We start from the raw sequence: 17,929 nt of genomic DNA, 5'->3' as shown, positions 1-17,929 counted from the left end.
TGGGGTCAAATCTGGGACTCAGACTCTTCCCAGCTGTGTGACCCAGGGCAAATCCTCCATTGCCTAATTCTTACCACTTTCCTGCCTTGGAACCAATACTTAGTAAGGATTCTAAGACAGAAAGTAAGTTTCATTAAAAGAAGAAGAAGAGGAGAAGGAGGAGGAGAAAAAGGAGGGGGTTCAAATCTTGACTCTGAAACATGCTAATTAACCCCATGAGAGTCACTTCCCAGTGTCCACAGTCAACTCCCAAGACTACAAATAGCAGAGCAAGTGCTATGTCTGCTTTGTGGCTCTCTAGATGGATAAATTAATCCTTATTAATTTATAATTTTATAAAATTTAGTTTATTTTTATTTATATAATACAATTGTAATTGTATTAACTTAATTTTTAGATTTTTATTACTTATTTTATTAATTAATAAATATAGATAGATAACTAAATCACTGATTTAATGGGAAAAATACAAAGAAAGAGTGTAGGTTATCTATGAGGCTATTTTAATTGAAGTCAGAAAGCCTGAATTTGCCATAACAGCTTCCCTCCATGATCTTATTGTGAGAAACAGAAACAGAAAAAAGCAGAGAGGTAGAACCTCCTTGTCCTTTATTATCTTCAAAACTTGGGTAGGGAAAAAACAAACCCCAAACAATCAAAATATTTTTATAAAAGGAAACCTTCCCCATCGCTAGAGAGGTTTCTGGAAAGGCTATCTTTAGAGTAGCAGTTCAAGATGGCTCAAAGGAAGCAGCCAAAGGAGAGTCCAGACCTGAGGGAGATTTTCCAGCTATGCCCCAACATCCACAATGAGAATTGGTTTTTTAAAGCAAGGAAGGATCTACCATGGTCTCCTGCTAGTTTGAAAGGTTCAACTCTAGGCCCCTTTCAGTTTGTCTGAGCCAAAGTAAAGACTGCTTCTAAAATGAAGCTGGAACTAGGTATGACGACGGGGAAAACCACTGTAGTCTTCCCTTCAGTGTGCATCATTTGTCACATCTGGCCTGACCTTTAGGCCTAACCCAAGAATGCTTTTTGTTTGTGTTTTCTCCTTTGCCTCACAGAGCAATATTCCCTCTCTCCCCTCAACTCTTCCATACCCTGCTACAAACCTCCCATTATCCCCCATTTTTCACATCCTCCCCATCTTTTCCCAATAAATATCACACTTTGGAAGGAAGGCTATGGAAACGTGGCTATCTATCCAAATGGGCCAAGCTAGCAAGGGGGCAAAAGGGACGAAGGTCCTCAGGCAGATTATGGAGGTGAAATGGGTCCCAAGCAGGGGTGGATCCCTCCATTGCTGATGTGTCATCTCCTTTGGGGAATCGTTCCTGGGTGTTTAGGCTCAGTTAGTCCAGATGAAGAGTGTAGTCAGCTTCTCTTCTGCCACCAGGGATTCCCATTAAATGCCCAGGAGTTCACAGCTGACATCCCATAGGCGCCTGGCTGTCTTGTTGTTACGACCCTTTGGTGACACCCATGCTTTCCGGCAATCACTGGATGAGAGAGGAAGATTTTTAGAGGATGAGAAAGAAATGTGGAGGTCAAGTATGTGTACCCAACCCAGACAAATGTCCTGTGAGATTTCTATTTTCTACTTCCCTAATAGATGGTGCCTTTTTCCCCCCTTCTTAAACCTTTACCTTCCATCTTAGAATTAATACTTTGTATTGTATCTAAGTGGTAAGGGCTGGATAGTGGGGGGTTAAGTGACTTGGTTAGGATCACACAGCTAGGAAGTGTCTGAGGCCACATTTGAACACAGGATCTCTCATCTGCAGGCCTGGCTCTTTCTTTCTTTTATTTTTATTTTTTAATTTTAAAAAATGTTTCTCTTTCCTCTGAGCCACCTAGTTAGCCCAGACAGTGCTTTTCTTAGCAAGGCTAATTAATAAGAACAGAAAGAACACTGATTATGGACTTGGAGAACCAGCATTTAAAAGGTTTTAACCCTGGATTTAGGCTGCTGTGACTGAACAGTGCTTTGTATTAGATGGGATTAAACAAATCAGGAAAGAAACTAACAGAGGATCACAAGAAGGAAAGGGAAGGATGAAGCAGATCTGGAATTACTTTACATCATATGCTTTTAGCAGTACAAACTGGCCCTTATATCACATTAAAAAAATCATTATTAGTTAAGTGAGCAAGCCTACCCATCCTAAAGAAGGAGAAAGTTATTGGAATTCTAGTATAACTTTGAATTTATAGAATTTTCAATTTCTACATACTTGCCTTTACTTATGGGACAATGAGGTAGTGCAGTGGATATACTGCCTGGCCGGGAGTCAGGAAGACTCAATTTTCTGAGTTCACATCTGGCCTCGCACGCTTATTAGCTATGTGGCCTCTAGCAAGTCACTTAATCCTGTTTGCCTCAGTTTCTTCATCTATCAAATGAGCTGGAAAAGAAAACGACAAACCACTCCAGGATCTCTGCCAAGAAAACCTCAAATGGGGTCACAAAGAGTTGGACATTACTGAAATGACTGAACATCAACAACAGCAAACCCTTCCTCATATCCATACTATCTAGATTTGGCTCCTCACCATTTATGACAAGAATTGAGGGACAAAAGAGCCATTAGAGGCAAAAAGTAGCTATAGACCATCTTTTTTAAAAAGTCTCTACTTCCTAGATTTTTTTGTTATTGTTGTGTCATTTCAGTTGTGTCTGATTTTTCATAACCCCATTTGGGGTTTTCATGGCAAAGATCCTAGCCATTTCCTTCTCTAGCTCTTTTAACAGATGAAGAAATTGAGGCACACAGGATTAAGTGACTTGCCCAGGGTCTCTTGGCAACATGCTAGAGTAGTTTGCCATTTCCTTCTCCAGATCTTTTGACAGATGAGGAAACTGAGGCAGACATGGTTTTATTTTGTTTTTTTGGTAAGATAGTTTCTGAATGAAAGTGGTAAAGTTTTTTTTCCAATATGTCACAATATTGACTGAGGCTTGATTAAGGAAGCTCAGCTTTTTTTTATACAAACAGGGTTAAGTGACTTGCCCAGAGTCTCTTGGCAAAGATCCAGTAGTATTTTCCATGTCCTTTTCCAGCTCTTTTGACAGATGAGGAAACTGAGGCAAAAAAAGGTTAAGCAACTTGTCCGGAGTCTCTTGGCAAAGATGCTGGAGTGGTTTGCCATTTCCTTCTCCAACTCATTTGACAGATGAAGAAATTGAGGCACACAGGGTTAAGCTGCTTGCCCAGAATCACACAACTAGTAAGCATCTGAAGGCAAATTTGAACTCGGTTCTTCTTGACTCCAGGCCTGACACTCTATCCACTGTGTCGCCTAGCTAAGTGGCACACACAGGCAAGCCACAAGGCTGAGTATACATAAAAGAACTTCTTTCTGGGAACTGTTCACATTTTTAAAATTTCCTCCAATTTTTAAAATTTTATTTACTTACTTAATAACAAATTTCCACATAAGTTTTCTGAAATTATATGATCCATATTGTCTCCTTTTCTCCTTCCCTCCCCCTTCCTGGAGCTGACAAGCAATTTAATCCAGGTTCTACATGTATTATCATGCAAAATATATTTCTATATTATTCTCCAATTTTTCTGGACTAACCGTGTAGTGGTTGTCCCAATCCCAACCTATATCCTTAGCTATAGGCTCAATACCTCCCTTCCTTTTCATGGATTTAGTACTAGAAGGAGCCTTTAAGGTTACCTAGTCTCCCTTCATTTTACTAATGAGAAAAATGAGACCTAGAAAAGACTTGTCTCAGGTCACTCAAACAGAACGTGGCTAAGACCTGAACCCAGGGCCTCTGACACTAAATCCAAGATTCTTCCCAGGGGGCCAAAGAGTCAGTCATCACTCCTCCCCTCAAAGTCTCTACGGCAGTGATGGTGAACCTTTTAGAGATGGAGTGCTGGGCCCCATCCCTGAGACCAAGTGCTGTGCCCCCCCTTACCCCACACAGGGCCAGAAAAATTATTCCCTTTAGGCTGCTGGGGGGAGGGGGAGGTGAAATGAGGAATGTTCTCAGCGAGTATAGAGAGGTAGAATGGAGTGGCCCAAGTGCTCTGCTCCCCTCTAGTTCTGCCACCTGTGAGATACCCACCTCACCCCCTGTGTGCTCCCTTTGGACTGTTGGCAGAGGAGTGGAAAGGCATAGTGGAGAGGGAAAGGGGAGCAGCTCCACCCAAGTCCCTCTGTCTTTCTAGTAATGAACTGATGAGGAGAGCAGGTTGGCACATGCCCACAGAGAGCGCTCTGTGTGCCATCTTTGGCACCTGTGCCATAAGCTCATCATCACTGGTCTATAGCCTTCATTTCCTTCATGTACCCACCTGAAATATCTGCCACTCTGAGACTCAATGCCCTCAGCCAAGGCACAATGCAGGCTGGTCTGAGCCCCTTGAGAGGTTGTCTTCATAATGGGGGTAAGCAGACGCCACAGCAGACACATGAGGAATGAGTGGCGTACCAATTCTGACTGGACCAACCCCGGGTGTACTGCGTATGTGGTGACACCAGTCCCTAAGGTACAAAGAACAGAGATTACACTGGAGGAGGATTCAACACATAAGAGCCTGAAGCATACAGAAAATCAACTATAAATTGAGGAATAATCTCTCTTCCACCAGACCAAATTATAGGTGGAGTCAGGTAAACTTCAGTTCAAATTCAGCTTCAGAAATTTACTAGTTGTGTGATCTTGCATAGATCACTTAACCTCTGTCTTAAGTTTTCCCAATGCAGATAATAATAACACTCACTTTCCAGGGTTATTGTAAGCATCAAATGATATATTTGTAAAACTCCTAGCTTAATAAACACTTGTCCCCTTCCCTGAGACCCACAGAAAGTCAGAGTCTACATTTTCTCAAGCTTCAAAGAATCTTAGAATTTTATAGTTGGACATTACTATTATCTGGACCCTTCACTTTACAAATAAGGAAACAAAAACCCACAGGGTTTAATTGGCTTGTGGAGGATCACAGAGTTTTTAAGTAGCCAAGGCAGGACTTGATTTTGGTTCTCCAGTATATTTTTCCTTAGGGACCCCCCCCCCAGGATTAAAGCTCTCCTGACCCCATTACCCTATTAGAGTTTAACCTCTCTGAGAGCGAAAACTGTCTTCTATTGGTGTCCTGAGGTCACTGCCTAGCTACCCCCAGGACTCTAGGAATTCACCCAACATCTCAGTCCCATGTCCTCATATGGAAAATAGAAATACTGTACCAGCAGTGCCCCAACACAAAACCGTTTTGAGGGTCCAGTGAGATAACATATATAAAGTATTTTCCAAATATTCAAGCTTTTTTGCTGTACAAAATGTCAGGTTATTTGTAGTAATTATAGTAGTAATAGAAGGAGTAGTGTTAGTACTGGCAATAGTAGTAGCAGTAATAGTAGTAATAATAATAGAAGTAAGAGTAAGAGTCGTAATAGTATGAAGATAGGATTAACTCTCCCCTTGCCTATTTTTAAGTTAATCAATCAAAAATTTAAGTACCCCTACTTAGTACCTTACCAGTCACTAAGTAGGAGAGTTCACAAATCACTTGTTAGAGTGGGGGACAACTCCAGAGGCCACTGAGCACCCCCTGGGCAGTGCTAGGCAACTTGAAAGACTGCAATTGGTTCCCATAAAGTAGGGAAAGGACAGGCAGTAATGTGGGAAAAGGACTATAAAAAGTCCTGAACTTCCTGTCCAAGGGTCTTCTTTGAACTTCTCCTTTGGAGTTTGTCTTTGGAGACTGCATTGGTGAGCCAAACTGAAGGAGGAGACTCTCCCTGGATCCTGCATCAGCTTGCTGGATGAGTAACTGGCCTTCCTTTCCTGGCTTCTGGAGAGATTGGCTTCAGAGAGGCCTGCCTTTCCTGGAGGAGGCTGCATTGGTGGAACCCTTGCTGAAGACACCAGAGGAAATCCTGGCTTAAGAGACTACCATGACTCCACGTGGAGATCGGGACTTGAGAGCCCTTGCTGGGTTGTGAGCTAGACTTCTTCAGACAGAAATTATAGGGTATCTAGCTAGGCAATACTTTCTACTTCCTTCCTACAATTCTCTCTTTTACTATATCTCTATTAAACTAAATTATTAAGAGTGGCTAACAGTGACTTAAGAGTTAATTTTTTAAATCAGCGACAATAGCAATAACAGTAATAGTAGTAACAATGGTAGTAGTAGCAGCAGCAGCAGCAGTAGTAGTAGTAGTAGTAGTAGCAGTGCCAGTAGTAGTAGTAGTAGTAGTAGTAGTAGTAATAGTTGTTGCAAAAGTAGTTATAGTAGTAGTTGCAATAGCAGCATCATTAGCAGCAGTAGTACTAGTAGTGGTAGTAGTTGAAGCAGCAGTAGTCATAGTGACAGTAGTAGAAGTAGTAGTTGTAGTGGTAGTAATTACAGTAGTAGTAGCAATAGAAGTAGTAGTAATAGCAGCAGCTATTGCAGTAGTAGTAGTAGCAGCAGCAGCAGCAGCAATAGAAGTACTAGTGGTAGTTGTAGTAGCAACAGCAGCAATAGAAGTAGTGGTAGTAGTAGAAGCAGCAACAGAAGTAGTAGTAGTAGTTGCAGCAGTAGTTATAGTAGTAGTAGTAGCAACAATAGAAGTAGTAGTAGTAGCAGCAGCAGCAATAGAAGTAATAGTTATAGTAGTAGTAGTAGTAGCAGCAATTGAAGTAGTAGTAGTAGTTGTAGCAGTAGAAGTAGTTGTAGTAGTGATAGTAGTAGTAGTGATAGTAGTAGTAGTAGCAATAGAAGTAATAGTAGTAGCAGCAACAAAAGTAATAGTAGTTGCAGCAGTAGTAGTAGTAGTTGTAGTAGTAGTAATAGTAGTAGTAGTAGCAATAGAAGTATTAGTAGCAATAGAAGTAACAGTAGTAGTAGCAGCAACAGAAGTAATAGTAGTTGTAGCAGTAGTAGTAGTAGTTGTAGTAGTATGGTAGTAGTAGTAATAGCAATAGTAGTAGTAGTAGCAATAGAAGTAGTAGTAGCAATAGAAGTAACAGTAGTAGTAGCAGCAACAGAAGTAATAGTAGTTGTAGCAGTAGTAGTAGTTGTTGTAGTAGTATGGTAGTAGTAGTAATAGTAGTAGTAATAGCAATAGTAGTAGTAGTAGCAATAGAAGTAATAGTTATAGTAGTAGTAGTAGTAGCAGCAATTGAAGTAGTAGTAGTAGTTGTAGCAGTAGAAGTAGTTGTAGTAGTGATAGTAGTAGTAGTGATAGTAGTAGTAGTAGCAATAGAAGTAATAGTAGTAGCAGCAACAAAAGTAATAGTAGTTGCAGCAGTAGTAGTAGTAGTTGTAGTAGTATGGTAGTAGTAGTAATAGTAGTAGTAGTAGCAATAGAAGTATTAGTAGCAATAGAAGTAACAGTAGTAGTAGCAGCAACAGAAGTAATAGTAGTTGTAGCAGTAGTAGTAGTAGTTGTAGTAGTATGGTAGTAGTAGTAATAGCAATAGTAGTAGTAGTAGCAATAGAAGTAGTAGTAGCAATAGAAGTAACAGTAGTAGTAGCAGCAACAGAAGTAATAGTAGTTGTAGCAGTAGTAGTAGTAGTTGTAGTAGTATGGTAGTAGTAGTAATAGTAGTAGTAATAGCAATAGAAGTAGTAGTAGCAATAGAAGTAGTAGTAGCAATAGAAGTAATAGTAGTAGTAGCAGCAACAGAAGTAGTAGTAGTTGTAGTAGAAATAGAAGTAGTAGTAGTAATAGCAATAACTACCTATGCCCACTCTTCAACCCAAACTCAAAGAAATGGTTTTTGCCATTTTTCCTTCCTTTCTGGGGTGGGGGACAGTCAGGGTGACCCAAGGGGGTAGTTCTGGGAGGGGAGGGCAGCCTGCAGACCTTTGGCTTCATCGGCACAAAGACTGCCTGTTGCAGAGAATCCTGGTCACTCCCATAGTTCTTTTCTCACACTTGAACCCATCAGGCCCCCGGCGAGCAGCAGGCTTACCTTTCAGCCGATAAGCCAGTTCCCGGGTAAAAAGCACATTGGCTAGCTTGCTGTTGCAATACGCATAGCTTCGGTTATAGTACTTTTCCCCTTGCAGGTCCTGGAAGAAAATGCGGCCCAAATGGTGACCCACAGAAGATACGTTCACCACCCGGGATGGGGCTGACTCTTTTAGCCTCTCCAAGAGCAGGTGAGTCAGAAGGAAGTGGCCTGTGAGGAGAAGAGAAGGTTGGAAGGATGGAGAAAGCTTTGACGATAACAGCAACTATCCAAGAATGGGAAATGAGGGTCTGAACTGACTGGCTCTGCTGGACATTGTGCTGGGACAGAACCAGGTTTGAATTCTGACTCTGACATTTATTAGTTGTACAATATCCCTGACTCAAGTCTAAGAGTGGGCTGGAGCCCACTTGAATCAGTGATTAAATTTTCTCTGTGAGCACTTAAACTTCAGATTAGCCAATGCCACACATCATAGCTTGATTTGTTGTTTTGAATGATCATCTAGATTTTAGATAGGAAGGAGGAAAATGTTAATAATGCAGATTAAACTTAAATGGATACACTTATTTTGTGCCTGTGTTTTGTTTTTGTTTTCCTGGAGAGCTGCTTGTTAAACATTTACCAGCATACCACTGAGTCAAGTCTCTCCTCACTCTTACCCATCCTCCACACTGTTGCCAAAGGGATTTTCCTTAAACAAGAAAATCTGGCCACATTACTCCCTTACTTACTGAATTTCAATGGCTCCCTGTTACTTCTAGGATAAAGTAAAAACTCCTATGGATGTGTGCCTTTGCTCTGGATGTCCTCTATGCCTGTCTTGCCCTCCCTCCTCACCTCCACCTCTTAGAATCTCCAGTCTCTTTCCATTCTAAAGGAAGACATTATTGATTCTCACCCCAACCCCAGCTACTGATGCCTTTATATCTATTTTGTATATAATTATATAAATGTATATTGTTTTCTCCAACAGAATATAAGCCCCCTTGCTGGCAGGAAATGTTTCACTTTTATCTTGTTACTCAAGTCCCTATTAATGGCTCCTATCTGGCAAATAATAAATACTTAGTAAATGTTTGTGTATTGATTTATTGGTTGAAGTCCCTGTAACCCAAGGCTAAGCTTCCTCATCTATAAAATGGGGATATATAACTCTCAATACCTATCTCACAGGACTATTGTAAGAACCTTAAAATGCTATTCAAATATCATTCTACTCTGCCCTGTTGTTAAAGGATGAGTTCAGAGAATGTGTACATGAGGGAATTTTTACTATAATCTTTTAAATATTTTTACTATCTTTTCCTTTTTCAAAGGATATGGGTTGCTGTTCAGTTGTTTCAGCCATGTCTGACTCTTCATGACCTCATTTGGGGTTTTCTTGGCAAAGATACTGAAATGGTTTGCTGTTTCCTTCTCTGGCTCTTTTTTTTAGATGGGGAAACTGAGGCAAACATAGTTAACTGACTTTCCCAGAGTAAGTGTCTAAGGCCAGATTTGAACACAGGAAGAGGAGTGTTCTTGACTGCAATCCTAGCAGCTGCCCCAAAGTCAAGGATAAGGCCAGGCAGTTGTTTTTTTTTTTTAATTTATCTTGTCCCTCTCTGTAATAATCTCTTGATAATTCCAGCACTTCGACTCCTGCCTGATAAAGAATAGAGAACACCAACAGCTTTTGCTTCTCTTTTTCCAACTATGATTCCATATATGTGGCCCAAGCCATAGATAAGAAGGAGAAAAGAGGGCAGAAGGCAGATTAAGCCTTGTTGGATGACTGGTCCCTAGATTGAGAATTGGAAGTGATCTGTGAGGTCAATCAGTTCAACCTTCTCATTTTACAGGGGAGGAAACCAGCCCAGAGGGTTTAGGGGACTAGCCTAAGGCCACAAAAGTGGCAGGACCTGTATTTAAACCAAAGGGCCCTCCCTCTAAATCCAAAACTCTACAAAAACTCCCACACTGCTCATTAACCTTGACCTCTCTTCCCACCTGGATTTTCAGCCTGTGAGTGCTGCCAGTGTTATCAAGTCTCCTCCATCTCCTTGGACCTGACCTTACTCAATAGATCCTACCTAAACCCCTTATTGTCACTGTTGCTGTTGTTGTTGTTGTTGTTGTTGAGTCATGTCTAACTCTTGGTGACCCCTTTTGGGGTTTTCCTTCTTTTTTTTTTTAAAGGTTACATTTTGTTTTAAATTTCCATATTATTTATGTTTGTAAGTGGATAATCTTATAAGATCAAAAGCCCCAAACATATACCTAGTTGGGGTTTTTTTGCAAAGATCCTGGAGTGTTTGCCATTTTCTTCTCCAGTTCATTTGACAGATGAAGAAACTGAGTGAGGCTAGTAGGGTTAAATGACTCAGCCAGAAACACACAACTAGTGATATGAACTCAAGAAGAGTCTTCTTGACTCCAGCTCTAGCCACCTAGTTGTGATTGATGTTATTTGCTCCAATAACTCCTAAAAGTTCTAGTTCATATGGGAAAAAACCCCATCTTAGAGAAAGGTCAAGAAATAGGCACTAACTTACATTAACTGATCTGCTTACTAGTAGCTTGTCTAGTTTACTGTGACCTTGATTTCATCTACCATATTCCTATGGTCTTTTCCCTGCCACAGAGCCATCAGGAATTCATAGAGCTGGGTTAGGGGTGTTCCCATTTAGAGGACAGAGAAGGTTAAGCCAAGAGCTGATAAAGGGCTCAGGGTTCCCAGATATTAAAACTGGGGCTACCCAAATAATCCCAGTGTTTTCCTAACTCTGGTAGTTAATAGTGGAATGGACACATTGGGTAGGTGCCCCCAAGCATTTGTATTAAGTATGGAACAGTTATTGAATGAGAACCACAAGTGTGAGCAGAATACTAGTTTGAAAATGAAAGGGATGGAGGATGATTTAGAGAATGATATCAATGTGTGGAAAGTACGAGCATTTGTGGGTGTGTTGACATGTAGATGGGTGTGATTTGTCTGGGTTCAGGTTTTCCCGTAGGATGAATTTTGATCTGTCAGAGGGTGGAAGAGTTGGCAATGCTCCCAGCTTGTGTGTTCAACTGAGTACACATCAGAGATCAAACCTTCTATAGCCCAATCCTAGCATTTGCAGATAGTAACAAGAGTCCTGCCAGATACTGTGTCTGGATGTCATGGTTCTGAGCCCTTGGCATCTTCTGTACAGGAGAAGGTAATATCTTGGAAGCCCTAGTATGTCCAGAGTGCAGTTTAGGAGTACCAGGCACAGCTGCCTCCAAGCTCTAGGTATGCCTGGGCCAAAGGGAGGTTAAATAAATAAATGGCTTCATTTCTCTGGATGTGAGTTGGAGAAAGGGAAAGGCATGAATGAGTTAGAATTCCCCAGAAGAAAACCACTTACCTAGGTGGTTGACTCCAAGGTGGGTCTCAAAACCATCCGCTGTCTTGGAGTTGGGACACATCATCACTCCTGCATTGTTAATTAGTATGTGGAGTTGCTTTTCCTCTGACAAAGCACAATAAAAGTGGAATGAGCCATGAGTAAGATGAAACCGATATCAGTCTGCCACGGTTCTAACTGGGCATCTGCCCTGGGCGTTTATTTGTGACTGCACAATGTCAGTTACTCAGAGGATCCATTCAATCCAGCCCAATCAACATTAAGCACCAGCTAGTGCTAGGAATGCAATTAATAAAAAAGAAAGACACCCCCCAAGCAGCCTGCCATCTAATGGGAGCACAGCATCACACAATAAGAAAGAAGGAAAAAGTGCTCATTGACTGAGTATAACTTTCCCCATCAATAACTGCCACAAAATGACCCTTCCTCTAGGATTATGTTCCTCCCTTAAATCTTGCTCATAGACCTTTCTGAAGCTGGTTATCCATCTTCCCCGATCCCAAAGTGTAGTGCCCTCTGATCCACCCTAGAGTGTGCCAACCACCACAAAACGCCATTGGCTCACTGCCGGTCAAACAATGGAAGACAATGTGAGGACTCTGCAAGGCTGGAACCACACCTTGATGTTATGGTTCAAGCCCAGGCAAGGAGCAACCTAGCACTTCCCATATTCCCACAGTTTCTAAGCTGAAACTACAGGAAAATAAGGGGCCCCACCTTAGTTTGTGGACCTGCCCTTCCTCTGTATCTCTGTCCTGCAGGTTCTAGTAGCAGAACCAGTTGGGTGGGGTCTAGGATGGAAAAGGGAAGAGTTCTGGGTGGAGGAGCCACTCTTACAAGCTGTATTCTTTCTGCCCTAACTCCCCTGCTCCCTTGTCACCTGCCAGGAAGCCCTCAGCAAAGGCCCGGATGGACTTGGTGTCAGACAGGTCCAGCTTACGAACGAACACCTGCTGGTTCTTTGTGGCAGCCCGGATCTCGCTGGCTGCCGACTCTCCCTTTAGTATATTCCTACAGGCAATATATACTCTGGCTCCTAGGCAGAGAAAAGACAAAGGAACCAGTTAATTCCATCTCTGGAGACAAATGCTTTTAGAAGGTGGCTCACAAGGAGGCGGTCAAAGATGAGTACTCCCATAGGGGATAAGTAGGCTACTTCAGCATAATGGGGATGATTTTACCATCTTAGAGTTTTTCAGTAATCTTTTCACTCAGAACTGTTAACATAAACATGGTGCCAGGCTGTGTTTACTCCATTGTATGTTGGGTTGATGAGAATGGAGAGGAGAAACACACAGATTTAATGGATGCTTGCAACTTTTCTGATAAAAGATAGTAAAACTTTGTAGATTTATTAGTAATCATTCCTGTCACATTGTGAAGATTTATAGAAAGTCACAAAACAATCAGTGGTCCCACTTAATTTAAACCTCCCAGATCTAAATTCTTCCTTCCTTCCTTCCTTCCTTCCTCTTTTTCTTTCTTTCTTCCTTTCTATTTCCTTCTTCTTTCTTTTTTCTCTCCTTTCCTCCCTTGTGTTCTCTCTCTCTCTGTCTCTCTCTGTCTCTATCTCTCTCTCTCTCTTTCTCTGTCTCTCTCTGTCTCTTTCCCTCACAAATCAATATTGTATATATTAGCTCTAAGACAGAAGAGCAATAAGGGCTTAGGCAATGACGGTTAAGTGATTTGTCCAGGGTCACACAGCTAGGAAATATCTGAGACCTGATTTGAACTTAGGACCTCCTATCTCTAGACCTGGCTCTCAATCCACTGAGCCACCTAGATGCCCCCAGATCTATATTATTACAATAGATCAATGAAATTCTATTCCTAGAAGAGACTTTAAAGATCACCTGGACCAGTGGTTCCCATTTAGATGTTCTCCAAACATTCAAAGGTTTTCTTTTCTTTTTTTAAAACTCTGACCTTCTGTCTTAGAATCAATACTCTGCATTGGTTCCAAGGCAGAATAGTGATAAAGGCTAGGCAATTGGGATTGAGTGACTTACCCAGGGTCACACAGCTAGGAAGGGTTTTCGACCAACATCTAAGGCAGAGATGTCAGACTTAAATAGAAATTAGAACCACTAAATAATATATAAACATCACTGAAAGCCTCAAATTGACTTAGAAAACTACATTATCTATTATTATTTAACATTATCTATGTTCTATTATATTTTAATTTATTTCATTAAATATCTCTTATTTACATTTCCCAATTATAGTCTCATTCACTATGCTGGCCACAGTGTGACTTATGTCCTGGGTTTGATACTTTTGGTCTATGGAATTTGAGCTAAAAATTCTTTAATGATGCCATAAATAGTAAATAATTATAAAGAATATTATGAATAGTATATTAAATTACCCCCTGGGGATTCACAGCACATTTTGGGACTTGGGTAAATGTGGCTTATGGAACAAAAAAATGTTGAGAATCCCTAACCTAATCCAACCCTTTATCTTACAAATGAGAAAACGTATTAAACATATTCTTAAACTCCTAGTCACATGTTTCCATTTCTAGGACTGTTAAATGGGAATAGGTAACAGCAAAGCCAGGTTGAGTAGGAAGAAGTGTGGGACAGTAACAAGAAAAAAAAATAAAGCCTAGGAGAATAGGACTTGCCTCTACGAGCAAGGTCTTTGGCAGTCTCCTTCCCAATGCCCGTATTGGCTCCAGTGACCACAACTACCTTTCCAGGAAGCTGCACAGTTGATGTACAAACGCCACCAGCAAAGAACTTCCTATTGACAAAAGAAGAAAAGTTATTAAAACCAACTTTCTTTCCCAATCCCTATGTAACTTGCATAAGAAATGGCTCACTGCAACCAGACATCTCTGTAGACTTCTTCCATTTTTCTTCTATGCACCTAGCAAGACATGGAAAGCATGCTCCTTAACCTTAATTCTTGAGGTCAATTGATTTAGTCTCAACAAGGCAATCCGTTGGAATTCCCTGCTGGAAGGTGGCGTTTGCCTATGAGCAAGAGAAGATCAACTGGGCAAAGAGCTAAGCTGATTTTATTTGATTTGTTTTGCTTGTGCTTTTCCCCTTCATTATTGTTTTTGTATTTGAATGCTCATACTAGTTGATATTAAAAAACAAAATGTATTTTTAAAAAAATCTAGGCCAAATCAGATGGAAGTTTCCTCACTAGAAGCAGAGACCATGAAAAGCTCATATACAAGTCCATGAGGTAGCAGAGTAGAAAAGTCCCTAAAGGACATTTGAACAGGAATTCCTCTGTAACATCCCTGAAATATTTATGTGTTTGTTTTAATGGTTCTTTAGAAGTAGGTCTTGGGGGACAGTGAGATGGCTCAGTGGATTGAGAGCCAGCTATAGAGAAGGAGAGACCTGGGTTCAAATCGGACCTCAGACACTTCTTAGCTATATGACCCTGGGCAAGTCACTTAACCCCCATTGCCTAGCTCTTACTGCTCTTCTGCCTTGGAACCAATACACAGTATTGATTTTAACATGGAATGTGAGCTTTTAAAAAAAAAAGTAGGTACTATATCTTATTGACAACTTGTAAATAACAAATATGACACCGAATATAATACACAACAAACCTTAACCGAGTAAACTATTGTGCCCAGGACCACTGGACAAGTTCTGAGCAATCGGGGTCAGTCTTTGGCCATCCTCTACAGGAATATCAGCTCTGGTTACCTCCCTACTTCTCTGTTAGTCTAGGAAGCCAGCCATCTAAGGTACATTGCTATTATTCTACTACAGGGGAATATAATTCCAGCATTTGCTTGTTGACTGACTTGAGCCCAGAGCTCCTCCCTATTGCTCACTGCTGCCTATTCACCCTTCAAATGAAGTAACAAGGTCCTTAAAGGGATGCTTTGACCTCAAATTGGAATGTGGTTGAGCCTTCTCTTTAAACTTTTCAATTATTGACCACCCCCAGTTTTTCTCTTCAGAACAAGCAGCCCCTAACATTTACAAAACTCTAACCACAACAGAGAAACCACAAAACAGAAGGAGAAACTGGATCTGTTGAACCATGGGAATTTCAAAAGAAAAAAAGAGTCCATTTATTTCTGTCCCAGAGTGTTCCTGAGTATTCGTTAATGAATCCCTCAGCAATAATGATCCATGTCATTCAACAGTGCTATTTGGGTTAGGGATGCCCAAGAGAAGACAAGGAAGCATGCCTGCATTAGGGATAATCCATACAGTTAGATTCCAACAGCAGGTGCTCTGCGAAAGTCATTCCTGCTTCTAACAAGTCCCCAAAGAATTCAAAATCACCCATCTGCCCCTTGCATGATGCACTAGGCAATCTGGCTTGACCTCCTTTCTCATCTTTGAGCGGAGTATCCAGAATCCCTGCCTTCCTGTTCTTGCCCCCACTCATTCCCCCACCAGTCTGTCTCCATCCCTTTTGCCTCTCAGCAGAAGTCCCTGATTCGAGACAAAGTCAAGTTTTTTAATGAGTTAATGGATAAACACAGACCTGATGTAGGGACCTGCCATGTATAAGAAGGACACGAAGGAGGTGAGCCCCACCATGATGCCTATCATCTTTCCACCTAGCTGCCGCCGCGGTAACTCCCTCTTCTCTCAAGTTGCTGCAGGACTTCAGCTCTCTTTGCTACTCCCAGCTGACTGTATCTGAGCCGGACTCAGAATCGGATTTAAATTTGTGAGCTGTGGGAGCACAGCCTGCTGGGAAATGTAGTTTAGTTCCTAACTTTGGCAATGGGAATGGGAGTGTCCAAACCTCTAGGGAAGGGAATGCGGAGAAACTGGAGAAACATCTTTGTAGCTCAATCATCCCATCATGTTGTTTGACATCCCTAGGAAATGACGGCTCTTTTTTTTTTCTTCTCTCTCTCTCCATGACCTGTATGGAAAAGGTAACTTTTTTTAAACTTCAGCAATAGATTGTTAATGTTTATTTATATAATACTATCTGTCAAGGACTGTGCTAAGCACTATTATCTCAGCTGTTCTCATATTTATCTCAACAACCCTGTGGAGGTAGGTGCTTTTATTATCCCCATTTTACAGATGGAACTGAGCGAAGCAGAGGTTGTTTGCCCAGAATCAAACTGCTAGTAAGTGTCTGATGTAAGATTTGAACTTATTTCTTCTTGACTATAGGTCTAGTGCTCTATCCACTGCACCACCAGATAGATAAAACTTGTATTAAGGCGTTGTTATATTCCAGGCTCTGTGCTAATCATTGGGAATACAAATACAAACAAAAATTGAATCCTTCTCCTCGAGGAGCTTATGGAGGATGGACACACATACAAGGGGATATACAATAGAATGAAAATATTGCTACTATGAATTAATTCTTCTTTCCAGGATCTTAGAGGTGGAAGGGACCTTAGGGATTAGGTAGTCGAAATAATTTCTTTTTCTTCCTTCCTTCCTTCCTTCCTTCCTTCCTTCCTTCCTTCCTTCCTTCCTTCCTTCCTTCCTTCCTTCCTTCCTTCCTTCCTTCCTTCCTTCCTTCCTTCCTTCCTTCCTTCCTTCCTTCCTTCCTTCCTTCCTTCCTTCCTTCCTTCCTCTCTCCCTCCCTCCCTCCCTTTCTTTCTCTTTCATTCATTCTTTCTTTTTATTTCTCTCTTTCTTTCCTTTCTTCCTTTTCTTTCTCTTTCTTCCTTACATTCTTCATTTCTTCCTTTGTTTCTGTTTGTTTGTTGTTTCTTTAATTCATGTTATAACAAATGTCCACACATGTTTTCAATAAATTACATGAACAGACTTATTTCCCTCCCTCCCTCCCTCCCTCCCTTTCTCCCTCCCTTTCTCCCTCCCTTCCCTTCCCTTCCCCCTCTTGGTGCTCCAAATAATTTCTGAACAGAAATCTCTTCTACCATAGTTAAAATAATGATGCTTGGAGCAGCTAAATAGCACAGTGCCAGGCCTGAAGTCAAGTAAACCTGGGTTCAAATCTGGCTTTGGATGCTTCCTAGCTATGTTACCCTGGGCAAGTCACTTAACCCCATTTGCCTAGCTCTTACCACTCTTCTGCCTTAGAATCTATACTTTGTAAGTATAAATCTATAATTTCCTAAGACAGAAGATAAATTTTTAAAAAATAGTGTTTGTTCTCCTAAGAACATTGTGTGTGTGAATCAAAAGAAATGAAGGAATAAAAATAATAACTCCTATTTTATAGTACTTCCCCTTTCACCTCTGTACCTGGATTTACTTCCTTCTCAACTCTGTCTTAGAGAATGCCCATGTTCCTTCAAAGGTGGTCTCCTATTGGATCTTGCAGTTGTTAGTATAGATACATACACACACACACACACACACACACACACACACACACACACACACACAGAAGTTTACTTTGTCTTTGCTCCTCTGGGTGGTGAATATTATTTCCCCTAACAGAATGTAAACTTTTAAAGGGTAGAGGCTGTTTTCCTTTTGTCTTTGAATCCAAAGCATGTAGTATAGTGCCTGACATATAAGAGGCACTTAAAAATGCTAATTGAATCAATGAATGAATAACTAAAAGATCTTGGAATTTTTTTATTTAATCCTCATTTTATTTTATTTTATTTTATTTTTTAATTTTAAACATTATTTTATTTGGTCATTTCCAAACATTATTCACTGGAAACAAAGATCAT

The 17,929-nt window shown here is 40.9% G+C and overlaps 1 protein-coding gene across 1 annotated transcript; it reads right to left on the bottom strand.

Moving 5' to 3' along the window:
- Positions 1-592: 592 nt before the first annotated feature.
- LOC100028379 (retinol dehydrogenase 12) lies at positions 593-15,932 on the bottom strand. The gene is made up of 7 exons (XM_003339471.3): positions 15,787-15,932; positions 13,940-14,058; positions 12,188-12,343; positions 11,308-11,412; positions 7,928-8,137; positions 4,314-4,503; positions 593-1,499 (listed from the first exon to the last, which is right to left on the bottom strand). The coding sequence occupies exons 1-7, from the start codon at positions 15,852-15,854 to the stop codon at positions 1,406-1,408; spliced, it is 942 nt and encodes a 313-aa protein (XP_003339519.2). The 5' UTR covers positions 15,855-15,932; the 3' UTR covers positions 593-1,405.
- Between the last annotated feature and the right edge of the window lie 1,997 nt (positions 15,933-17,929).

This window comes from Monodelphis domestica, chromosome 1 (genome assembly GCF_027887165.1).
Source record: "Monodelphis domestica isolate mMonDom1 chromosome 1, mMonDom1.pri, whole genome shotgun sequence".
Lineage (NCBI taxonomy): Eukaryota > Metazoa > Chordata > Mammalia > Didelphimorphia > Didelphidae > Monodelphis > Monodelphis domestica.
Note: the sequence above shows the minus strand (reverse complement) of the source record. Positions and strands in the feature narration are given on the sequence as shown.

What these genes read in the sequence shown, in the direction of transcription:
- LOC100028379 (XM_003339471.3), bottom strand. Translation starts at nt 15,854, where the DNA reads ATGATAGGCATCATGGTGGGGCTCACCTCCTTCGTGTCCTTCTTATAC. An exon ending in ATGGCAGGTCCCTACATCAG is followed by an intron (nt 14,059 to 15,786) that starts GTCTGTGTTTAT and finishes TTTTGTCAATAG; the next exon opens with GAAGTTCTTTGCTGGTGGCG. An exon ending in CAAAGACCTTGCTCGTAGAG is followed by an intron (nt 12,344 to 13,939) that starts GCAAGTCCTATT and finishes TTCTCTGCCTAG; the next exon opens with GAGCCAGAGTATATATTGCC.